The sequence below is a fragment of the Trichogramma pretiosum genome, unplaced genomic scaffold, assembly GCF_000599845.2.
Source record: "Trichogramma pretiosum strain Unisexual culture from Peru unplaced genomic scaffold, Tpre_2.0 scaffold112, whole genome shotgun sequence".
NCBI lineage: Eukaryota > Metazoa > Arthropoda > Insecta > Hymenoptera > Trichogrammatidae > Trichogramma > Trichogramma pretiosum.
In genome coordinates, this window is record NW_019641022.1 from 335,507 (window position 1) to 348,035 (window position 12,529).

Sequence of the window (12,529 nt, forward strand, 5' to 3'; positions counted from 1 at the left end):
AAAAAATTTTTCAAAAATAATTCAATCATTTACAATTATTGAATTTAAAATTCAAAACACAATTTTTCAAATTGTTAGATTTTTAATTCAGTTTCTTCATGGAAATATGTAAGATTTTCTTCCAATTCAAAATCGTCTAAAGCATCTAAATTATCATCTGAATAGTCACTTTCGAATTCATCGTATTCTGAAGAATCTTCATGAAAATCTTCATATTCATCAACATCATCAAACAATCTACCTTTGCAGGCACCAATAGAAGTAGATTTAAAGTGATCGTAACCATCTTTAATAACTATTTTACAATTACAGATCCAACAAAACTTTGTGTAACAGTAAGAACAATTTAACAAATTACACCCGCTAACTTTGGCTGTTAGAATACCACAAGTGGGACATTTTTTGGTACGTTCCTGTAATGTAAAAAAATTTTTTTTCGTAAAAAATTGTTTTTGTGAATATTATTATTCGTATCACAAAAAAATACCTTCAAATAATCTGTAGAAAGTTGATTTTCAACAATTTCCTTTATTTGTTTTCTGCCATGTATTTTTTCTAAATACTTTTTCTTTTTATAGTCACCATTTTGATATTCTTGAATTAATTTTAGTTTTTCTTGATTTTTCATGTCACAAGGCATAACACCATGATATGTCTATTATAAACAAAATCAAATTAAAATTATTATGAATATTCATGACAAATATGAGTAAAATTTAAAGACAATATACATACTTTGAAGCAAAATGCACAAAAATGGTGTTGGCATGCTTTGCATGATGCTAAGCCATCTTCTTCTACAACAAGCACTAAATTCTGGCAAAATTTTCTTGGACAATGTACAACTTTTCCTTGTTTTGATAACTGAAGCTCATATAAGCATTGCTCATATTTATCGTATGACTCTGGAGGGCAGTATTGTTTTATAATATTAGAATTTATAATTATTAAGCAATTCATAGTTGGACAAGTAATATTTTGAATATCTCGCTGATTAATCTTTACAATTAAATATTCCTCCATGCACTTTTCACAATAGATATGATTGCAAGGTTCCATTTTTAAGCTTTCCGTTCCTTTATTCTCAATGAAACATATACTACACTCATGTTTATTAGATTTAAATTCCTCATGATCACATAATCTATTGTTTTCTAATAATTTCTCTATAGGATCGAGAAACAATCCTCCATAAATTATCCTACGGTCCTTAATTTTCATAAGGTCTAACAAATCATCATTTTCTGGCATCAAGAATAGACCATACAAATATGATACATCTATATAATCAATAATGTTGAGGAAATTTAGCAATTCATATTTCAAAAAATCAATCCAAGTGTAGAGAATTTCAGAATATTCATTCGCAGTCCACATATCATCCAGTTTTTGACATACGATTGAGACCACCCATGGTGCCAGCCAATTTATGGCCAAATTGAACATTGGACAACTTACTGATGGATAGTTTGAAGGAAGCTGCACATACAGCCTGACAGGTGGCAAATAACGAATGATGTTTTTCTCACCTTTGCTCGTTTCGGATGGCTCATCACTGTGGATAATGTTGTCGTTTTCATCCTTTAGAACATGCCCAAAATGTTGGTCTGCACATTCACTCTGTAACGTTTGATGAAAATTTTGAAAAATTTCGATATTATTCTTTACCAGTTTGCAACGTAAAGAAAAGGAGCATTCGAAACGAGAATCGGAGTTCCTTTTATATTTGAATTCGTCGGCAATATCGATACACTCCAGAGCAAAGAGTTCGTCATTCTGACGTTCTTGATCCGATAGCTGCAAAATTCGAATCCGGAGTTAACGAACAATTCGAAATGAAAATAGGTGAAATTTGAATTTGGGAGAGAAAAAAACGACTCACCAATTCCATTTCTATCCGGACTGATTCTAAACTACTCGTTTAAAACACTTTCTACGCGATAAAAACAGACGTATTCAAATGGCGCTAAGAATATCTTTGACGAAATTCGCGAGTTCAGGCAATGCAGCGGTTTGAACAGGTCAGGTGCCCTTGAGGTATACAAACTCCGATGGAATGCATCGGAGAGTCGTTGAACGTAAACAAAGTATCGCTTACAATTGAAATCTTCATACATCCTGCTTGACCATTAGGGCGGCTCGTTCATGTATCCTATTTTAAACTTGACATCGGCAGCTTTAATGTAAGTTGATGAACAATGAGATGAAAATGTTCGAATCGATCGAACGTAAAATTTCAAGAAAAGAAATGGACGAAAATGACTATATTCTAAATGTTAGAACGATAATTCGTCAGCTTGGCCGAATATAAAGTTCTTTTGCTAGTCAAGAACTTTTTTTCGTTTGGGATGATTCTGGAGGTGATTTATTGCAGTTACAAAAAGGAACACTTTTCGTGATTTAAGTTTATTCATCTCAAGTTATTTTAGTGATTAGAATAACAATCAATTTTTAATTAAAATTGTAATACAACGAAAAAACGTCGAGCCGATACTTTTTTTTTTGTACAAATTCTTTGAATTCAAACATATACAAAAATTCGATTATTTCAATTTCATCGTTATGTGAGTACTTAAAATAACAAAAACAGTTTACATGTCATGTAATCAAAATAACATTGGATATTAATCACAGGTAGGAAACAAAACGCACTTTTTTCACAATGAATTATTATAGCGCTTAAGCTTATGAACAAACATTTCTAGAAGTACAAGTTATATTACTTATATCTGATTTGACTCAATACTTCTTTCGTTTTTAATCGACGTACAAAAATAATTCTTTTTCTTAAACTTATAATATCATCAGTTTTGATAGTTACATTTACAAACAAATTCAAATGCCTAAAAAACTTAACAATATTTGAAATCTCGAAACGGGTAACGCTTTGATCTTAATGTTCATCTTCAGTTTTGATACTCTGAAATACCATGTCGCTTCTATCCAGTAACTCATCCAATTCGGCATCAGTGTATACTAAAAAATGATATTTACAAATTCATCACTAGAGCTAATCAATTTTCATTATAGATTAAAAATAGGATACCTTGATTTTTGTAGTCAGCGATTGTGAAAGCATCTTGTTCAAGCATTTCTTTCAAGACTTTTAAACCCTGTTCTGGGTTAGCCAGTATATTCTCTTTGGAAATCACAGCTTTTTCTAAAAAGCGTTTAGCGTTTGCACGCTTAATAATCATTTCATCAACTGTTCCTTTGCAACACATTCTGTAAACTACAACAGGCTTTTTCTGTCCAATTCTATGACATCGAGCCATTGCTTGTAGATCACATTGTGGATTCTGAAAACATTTTGAAATAATATGGAAAAAATAGCTTATAATGTAAAAAAATTGAAATATTTGTAAATTTTTAAATATTTCTTTGTGCTTACCCAATCACTATCATAAATTATGACAGTGTCTGCAGCGGCCAAATTCAAGCCAACAGATCCAGATCTCGTAGTGAGCATGAACAGAAAACAATTTGGATCGCTCTGGAATCTATTTATTTGATCTTTTCTATCGTCGAATTTCACGTTACCGTCTAGTCGACAATAATCATAATCTGTCAAAGACAGATAATCTTCTATAATATCTAAAACCATTTTAAAATTGGAGAACAACAATACTTTGTGCCCTCTTGCTTTCAATTTTTTAAGCATTGCGTCTAGAACCAATAGCTTTCCACTCTTTTTTATTACATTTTCGTCTACTACAGGTAAGCCACAATCGTTAAGTGGATGATGGATCAAGTATGGGTGGTTGACTACATGTCTATACATCATTACTAAAATAAAATATAAAAATTGAAAATATAACTGTATGAAAATTATTTTTAGATGGTATTTTTTTTGATAATGTATTACCGTCATTCAATGTAAGGTGAATCAAATAGTCAACATTTTCTTCTGTTACATTCGTATACTTATTCCATTCATCAATGTTTTCATCCAAATTTTCACCAGGCATTTTTACCATGTTTAAAGTATGAGAATTAACTATTTGACTTTGATCACTACCCGATTTACTGGGAGGAATTAATGAATCTTTATCATGGGGATGTTTGAAGAAGTATGAAGAAAAGTCAATCTTCTGGGTACATTTTCTTTTAGGTCTCACACCATCAACATCCACTATCAACGATTTTTCTTCCTTTTTTGTTAATGAAGCATAATCTCTTTTGATAATAGATGAATAAATATCTAGTTGAATGGCAGTTAATGGTGTATATATCACAACTTCTTTGATTGGTGGAATGTCTGGACAAACATCTTCCTTGAGTCGTCGCAACATGAATGGTTGCAATATTTCTCTGAGCATTGACAAAACATGATTTTTTTGTTCCCGCTCAAGTAATTCTTGTTTCCCTGCTTGATCCTGCACTTTTCGGGCATCAAACCAAGATTCAAACACTGCCAAATCACTAAAAATGTCTGGCAAAAGAAAGTTTAATAATGACCACAACTCTGACAAGTTATTTTGAAGAGGCGTTCCTGTCAATAGCAAGCGATTATACGAATTGAATGTTTTTAGCGTTCTGCAAGAAAAGATATCATGTTTAATAAATTTCAAAAATAATGTATTATAATAATAGAATTGCATTTGAATTACTTTACCTTGCCATGACAGTTTCGTAATTCTTAATTCGTTGTGCTTCATCAATCACAATATATCTCCAGTTAAATTGTCTTAAGAAATTTTTATCAAATTGAACCATTTCATAACTCATAAGAACAATAGGTAGAGTAGAAAAATTTGGAGAAAGATTTGTTTTTTTTTTTAGTTTTGGTTGTATCTGGATTCGTTGTTTTTGATTGCCATAATAACACACAACTGGAAGTTGTGGCGCAAAGCGCTCAAATTCTGATACCCAATTTGGTAAGGTAGATAATGGAACTAAGACTAAATATGGCCCACTTATTTTTTGTTCCATCAAGTAAGCAAAGAGAGCAATAACTTGAACGGTTTTACCCAAACCCATCTCATCACCCAATATTCCATTTAAACCATTTTCATACAATAATTTAAGCCAATTGACACCATCTTTTTGATAGGGTCTTAATTCACCCTCGAAATATTTGACTGTTGAAAAATCATTAGGTGTTTCTTGCGATTGCGACTCAGATTCATGGTCAGACATTTCATCCAATTCTTGTTGAATCTCTTCATTACTCAAGTTGAGTTTACGCTTTTTTCCACGGTTACTCTTTGTAGTCTAGAAATAAAACAAATATTTGAATTTGTATAAGAGGCAAAAAAATTATAAAAAACAACTTACAGAAGTCTTCTCATTCTGGGCAGTTGCTGACTTATTTGAGCTTCTGAGTTTTTTTGCTGCTGGTTCGCCAGAGTCATTTTTGTCCTCTTCTGTGGTCTTCTTCTTCTTACCACCTTTTTTCTCTGGTTTATCGATTTTCTTCATAATAAAAGTAGTCATTGCTTTGCTCTGATTCAACAAATGCGTGAGACGTTTATATTGAGTTTCTTGCACTTCTCTTTCAAAGGCTTCTTTTTCGGCTTTCAAAGCCTCTTCTTGTTTCGTCTTGACTCGTTTTCTCGAATTGATGTCGGCCAATTTCGCGGCCTGTTCCTCGGCAATTCGGCTGGCATCGGCGAATTGGATACCTTCGCCAATCGTGCCCACGGTGCTATCATCTTTGCCGATTGCGATGGGTGATAACGACGATTTGGATTCTGCTGGCGTGCAACGACAAGATATTAGCGCGTACAGTCAGGATGTATAACATTGCGGTTTACAATTTTGTATCATGCATGTTCGTGGTGTAAGATCGATTACGATAAGAAAAGGAAAAATCGAGTTTTCCATCGGTAAAAGCATAAAATCCGACAATGGGCGTGAAGCATGGATGTTTGGCAAGGGGTAGGTATCGTGCGCGCTCTTGTTTTGTTTCGGTGCCTCCGGGATTGCAGCGTCAGGATAACCAATAAATAAATTGACAAGGACACGGGGTTCGACAAAAAAAAAAGGTCAGACACCAACCTGCATTGGACGTAAATGTGGTCCAGGAAAGGCCCGAGTCCTCGCAAAGGTCGATCTCCTCGCGCTTGATTTCCTTTTTTGACGCAACAAAATTGCTCGCGTTCGAAGGCACTGCTGTGGGGTTCTCCATCTCTGCGGGTGAATCTCTCGTTGCGCTTGGTAAATGCAAGGTAAAATAGTAATTGTGGCTTTAATGGACGACACTCGACAACACGACAATTATCCTTTGAAATTGTTGTAACACAGAGGACGATACAAACATTCGACGTGCAGAAAGACAGGTCGGTGCCGGCTATAACTGCTGTATGTATACAGTCGAATGCGCGGCCTGCGAGAGCACAACACGGTCGAATGTTCTTATTCAAGCGTACAGTGTAACAGCCGCGCCGCGCCAACCGCTCACGAGTTGGCGAATCCGGCGGCAGGCCGGGGATATGCTACTATTTTTCCCGCCAGACTTGCGCACCGCGGCCGATAGCCCGTGTGGCGCAGGGCGCTTCGAGTTCGAAGTTTCGAACTACAAAGCGAGGAGAACTGATCAAAAATGTATAGTTCGAACGTTCTGCTGTAGTGTTTATTTTTAAAAAAGCAACCCCTTAGTAAAGATATTACTTGACTGATTGATCACTATTACTACTGATATTATTCTGTTGATAAGAAGTTTTCTTGATAAAAACTGAGTATTGTAATGCTTTAGGAAACAATTAATACTTAATACATAAAGTTTTTAGAATTCTTTTCGATTTAGTGTTTTCACGACTTTAATATTTTTGTTTTGTTGTAGTATTATGTGATAACTTGTTAAAGCGTAATGTTTTTTAAGGTGAGTGAATTAAAGAATATTTATCTATAATTAATCAACATTTATCACTATAAAATCTATCCTATTGACAACTAATTCATGTAATTGAAAGTCAAAGGAATTTATATGCCTAACTATTTTTATGCATCTAATTGACTGAAGTTCAAATAGAGATTGAAAAATACTTTTGTGCCTGTTCTTAGAAAAAAAATGTTAACAGCTTTTATAGCCATATACAATTAATTAAAAATCTCTTCTAGCCCTTTTTATAGGCTTATAATTGTAAGATGAACATAAGCAAATTTAGCTAGATTTTACACATGCTTATTTTTTTTAATATTTTGTAGTTAATACATTCACCGATTTACGAAAACAAATCCTTTGAATTTTAAAATCTTTTTTTGTCATTTAAATATTTTTGTATTGCTTCAAAAGAACAAACTACCACCTGCATTGCTGAGATGTAATCAGCAAAAATTATACTTGGAAGCATTGAAAAAAATAAATTATAGACCATCTTTTCAGTACATATGGCGCTTTTCATAAGATTCCTTACCAATGCTAGCCACCCGTTAAATAAATTTAGGCTCTACGAACAGGGCTGAAGCTTTTCCATATCATGATCATGAGTAATTTTAAGTAAAATTAAATAAAAAAATAATGCTGAGTACATTCATACTATTTTTTGCCAGTTCACGCATATAACTTTCAAAAAATGTTTAATAAGTCAGAGTTAACACATACCTTGCAGAATCATCATAGCAAAATGATGATTGCAATATCTGACTGTAGCTTTGGATTTGGTTACAGCAAGTCATTCAGACACCATCCATCCTTTTGTGTGCTTTTACTGTTAAATACTAATCTAATTTTTTTCTGAATAATTTAGTAATACTAGATGATGCTTTTTTCATCTCTCCCATATGGTTTAAATTGGACACGATTTTCCATAAAAATGGGAGTTGTGTAAAGAAATGTCCTATTTTGTAAGAAGCGTTGCAATATTAAGTAGAGAATATTTTTTTTTAAATCTCAAGGATACAATATTGATGACTGCGAGACAAATGGAAATCTCACCACATATTTCGACGTTTTTTTTACAAAGAATATCACTTTTACAAAAAAAACGTGCTACACTTTGTAAAAAAAGTGAAATTTTTTATTTATTTTAACATATTTAGCATTTCACGTCAACTCTCTCAGGATTCCACACCGCAGCATTATTTAATCGAATCGTTAAATTTGTAACTCGCTGTAAAAGTACCCAAAAGCACTTGGAGAAAAACTAATGCATGTTAGTTGCATAGTTATTGCAAACCCAGCATTTTTACTCTTCTATTCTGCCTACCTACACGATACAGCAAGGATTCGTGAGCGACCGAAACGCGGCGTGGATCCGAATACGAATCCGGCCTCTGCGAGCTTCACCACCGGCCGCTAGGCGTCGCATCGACTCCTACAAGCGACGGGACCCCACCAGGGTACTTGTATAAGTGGCTCGGCTCCCAGCCATAAGTACATATGATTTGCGTCCTGTGGGTTTCTTTACACTGTTATAATTGCCAAAGGCTTCTTCTATCGAGTATTTCTTTACCCTAATATTCCCCAAGGCGATGGAAGAATAGTAAAATATGTTCATGGGACAGAATTTTATATTTTTTCTCTAGCATCATCGGAAGAATATGAGAAATTAATTAATGTTCTCCTCCCTTTCTCGTCTTTTTGTGGCTCGTACTGTAGTAGTAGTAGTGCTTCAACTGCATCTCTTCTTTCTCTTACTTTTTGCTGCAATGTACGTCAGGGTACACCGCAAAGTGCGGCGACCATAGGTTTTGAATGACCTCTAAACGCTAATCTAATAGCTATTTTTGGGGCTTCTGGACTGTATTTTTTATATTTTTTGATCTTTTCTTTAGATTTTTTTTCGAGTTTTTCTGAGAATTTTTCTTCAAATTCTTTCTTAATTGTGCGGTCTAGTGGTTGATCATCTGAAATAAAATTGTTTATGAGTGAATTGTTCTATCACGAAAAAAAATTTGAATATAAATATTCAGAATGTGTAAAATTCGGAATATTAAAAACTAGTCTTTCTCGGGTCTATATAACGCCCAGACTTAACAATCTTACTTGCGTGAACCGTACTGTTACTCCGTGCCACCTAGTGGCGACACGGCTCATTACAATACATACAACAATATAGATGAGGGATGAGTGCGGGTGAGCGGTATAAATATTAGGACACTTGTCACCATAATATGAGTTATAACTTACCACGAATCGTTAATCCTAATTGTTTCAAGTATGCTAGTTTCTGTGCGGATGCATATGCGTAAATGTGTTGATGTTGTATTGGTGCAGTACAAATGTTCATTGACGTCGGAGGCTGTATCAGTGGTTGTACAGTGATCAGTGACTGCTCCATCACTGGCGGTGTCGAAGAATTCACAGACGAGTGACTTTGTTTAAAGATTGAATACGCCATAGTGCGCGGAACTTTAAAAACTTCTGAATGAAAAACTAAGAACTTTATATAGCACAATCAAACGTCTGCAGCGAAGCCAGAATCGTAACTAAGCTTCAAGCGCTCTTCGAAGTATATAAGTAGCGAACGTAAGAAAGTATAGGAACGAAGAGGGGATTTTGGGCCAGCCCACAGTGTGCGCAGTAAACAAGGCCCATGGCGCACATTGGACGGCGTACTGAAGCTTAAGTAACGAACGAATCGAGGTTGTTTATCTTGGAAGGAAAAAAACTTGACGATTGGGCTATCTATTACTGGTATATTTTGCAAAATTATTAGGGCGTACTTTGCAAAATTATTTTACTGTGCTGCAGTAGTGCTTTGTGCAATGGATGCAAATAGACTTTTCTGCATATAAGGAATTACTGCACGAACTGAACCCAAGTGCTGTAACGAGTTTTCATGAATAACTATATAAGCTGCATACAATATTTTTTTAGTGCAAGAGCTTGAAAATAGCGACAATTGAAATTTGTAATTGACTAATTTAGAGTAACGTGGTTGTATATCGAAAGTATTTAATAATAATAAAATATTTCCATTCCATTCTATGGGAGATCTGCGAAAAAAGCGAACAATTCAAGCCAAGTTTTGCAACATAGACGAACGTACGAAATTTTTAATTTCAATTTCGTCGTCATACGCCGTAGTATTACGTAATAATTTTCAGCAATTATATATTGAGAAACTGTTGTATTTTATTCTCCAAGCATAGTTATTATATAACATTTTCGTTATCGTTTATATATTATCAAAAAACTATGTATATTTTACTATTAATTTATTTTCTTTTTCCAATTCAATCCACTGCGAATAATAAACTTATAAGCACATACACACAAATTGGTTTATATATTTGGAAACTACATTGAATTACGACTTTTCATTATTTAAACATTTTTACTTTTTTGGTTTTAGTTTTTTTTCTTACATTTTTAATTTACTTTTTAACATTTTTTTATAATATACTTTTTTTATTAAAAGAACCCGACAGAACAAAAATATAGCTATAGATAATTTTTTATACAATAAACGTTATTACATTCTACGAATTCTCGTCGACTTCGTCAACTTTGTCAACTTCTTCAACTACTTCAACTTTGTCATCTTCGTTTTGTTCTTCAACGCCTCTGCCGGTATAAGGTACCGGATAAGGTATCTGTCCATCCGTGAGTCTTCTGTAAAATTCTGTTTCGGTCTCTCTTGGTGGCAGGGGGCCGATTTTTTTATCCCTATATTGCTTCCAATTTGCTAAACTATTTCGTACGACTGCATTCTCATCATCTAGATATTCATTGATCGCTTTCTGTTCTCTCTTGGACATCTTGGACAAATCGACTTTGATCAAGCCTGATTTTTCTTTTTCTTCGTTAAAAGCTTTGAAAGGTATTTGAGCCCTATCTGCCTGGGACAGTTCGGTCCGTGACTCAGCTTCGTGATTTCTTGATTCGTCTCTTTCGTTTGAGCCTCGTTTTGTCTCTTTTTTAACGGGAATTTTTTTTTTATTTCGCTATTACAAGACTCATTCGTTGCAGTTGAACGTGGATTTTCCAATCTCCTTGCTCGGTTGCTTATTCCGGACGCAGAGATCCCTCGTCTCCTTCTGGGAGATGGTGACATATTTTCCCTTCGTTCTACCGGTATCTCTTGACGTATGGATTGACGAAAACGATTTTGATTTAGTTCGTGTCTGTAGTCTAGACTCAGCCCATCGGGAATTTCACTCAGATTTTCTGGTCTTCCGGCGGATCTGCTTCGTCTTCTTCTGGGAGATGGTGACATATTTTCCCTTCGTTCTATCGGTGTCTCTCCCAGTCTGGTTTGACGAGAACGATTTTCATTTAGTGCAAGGATGTCCTCTTGACCCGGGCAATCGGGTTCAGGAACTCGACCCATTTTTATTTCTGAAAAATCACAGATAAACATTAGTGTTTCAGCTCATAATTTTTTATCAAGATAAAAAATCATAAAGGTAGTTTTTTACACTTAAATTTTTCCAGGAACGAATCATATTTTTAATCTTTGAAATTTTTTTACTACCCGGACTAATTTGACAAAGTAGGCGGGGTTGCTAGTATGCTCAGTGCATACCCAGATATATTTTGCATCATTCAATAAATAATTAATTTCCGCCTCGACATTTTTAGAAAATTCACAGAATTCCACGTTACAAGTTAGAAATGTATCATTTAATATATCTTCTAATATTAAATAATCATTTTGAGCAACACTCCCACTTAAATTTTCGCAGGACATAACATTTACAGAGACTTCATTTCTAGAACGTCGACAATTTTTAAATTTCAAAATATTTTCATAATTAAACATAAGCTTATTAAATAAAATAGTTGTATTCGTCGTCTAGTTGATCGATTGATCAGCTTCGTTGATTGGATTAGTCGATTCCAATTCTTTATAAAAAGATGCGCTCTAATTGCATAAAGGTCACTTCTAACTCCTATTTCGGCATATTGCACGAGAGACGTTGTGAAACAGAAGTTATCAAAAATGAAAATTTTTTACTATATCGTTAGGTATAGAGAAATTAGTATACAGATTTTTATGATTATTTCAAGAAAATTTAACAAAACGTTTCAAAACGTGTGCTTCTGTACCTTGCTACTTGTCATAATTGCAATATTTTTACTAGTAATGAAGTAAGTGTTGTTAGACTACAAATATATCTTTGAAATTCAATCAAAATTAAGCTCTAGAGAAGTTTTAATGCTGTTTTCTCACTAATTATACGTCTGTAGCAGTGAAAATTGAAAATGGTGTAGTAATTACAGTATGTTCCAGATAAGGCTTACACTGTTTAAACTACAAGTTAAAAATCGTCAGCGGCATTATTGACTATATCAAATGTATATCTAATTGAAGGAAAGCGTTAAGGCTTTCCAATGGTAAACCGATTTATGCGGTAGGAGTTAATAACTTCTTATAATATGCGTCTAAAATGGCTAGGAAATTTTTTTTTTCGAATATAGGTAAATAAAAAATTTCACAAGAAAGCAAATTTTTTTCGACGGTTTTTGCGCATATAATGAAGGCAAAAGACCTCTTACATTTTCCACGTTAATTTTTTTTTTCGCCGAACTGTGAAAATACATTTTTCCGCTACAGCGTGCAGTTCGGGTTGGCCTTAGCAACGCCGGCCAACAATCGAATGCTAGCTCTCCACTCATGTGAGTATTCGAATACAATCT

General features: G+C 34.1%; 2 protein-coding genes across 3 annotated transcripts; both read right to left on the reverse strand.

Annotated features, from left to right (window-relative positions):
• Positions 1-74: 74 nt before the first annotated feature.
• On the reverse strand, positions 75-2,137 carry LOC106652668 (E3 ubiquitin-protein ligase RNF14-like). The gene is made up of 4 exons (XM_023458026.1): positions 1,883-2,137; positions 736-1,797; positions 488-655; positions 75-413 (listed from the first exon to the last, which is right to left on the reverse strand). Exons 1-4 carry the CDS (start codon positions 1,889-1,891, stop codon positions 75-77), a joined length of 1,578 nt encoding a protein of 525 aa, XP_023313794.1. The 5' UTR covers positions 1,892-2,137.
• A 375-nt stretch (positions 2,138-2,512) lies between these two features.
• LOC106652701 (lymphoid-specific helicase-like) lies at positions 2,513-6,400 on the reverse strand. 2 transcript variants are annotated; one of them, XM_014371803.2, is made up of 7 exons: positions 6,001-6,400; positions 5,278-5,696; positions 4,616-5,214; positions 3,866-4,536; positions 3,392-3,786; positions 3,047-3,299; positions 2,513-2,976 (listed from the first exon to the last, which is right to left on the reverse strand). In XM_014371803.2, exons 1-7 carry the CDS (start codon positions 6,128-6,130, stop codon positions 2,894-2,896), a joined length of 2,550 nt encoding a protein of 849 aa, XP_014227289.1. In that variant the 5' UTR covers positions 6,131-6,400; the 3' UTR covers positions 2,513-2,893. The 2 variants fall into 2 exon arrangements, with proteins under 2 accessions (XP_014227289.1, XP_014227290.1); XM_014371804.2 differs by having other exon boundaries at positions 5,278-5,693; positions 6,001-6,399.
• Positions 6,401-12,529: the final 6,129 nt, after the last annotated feature.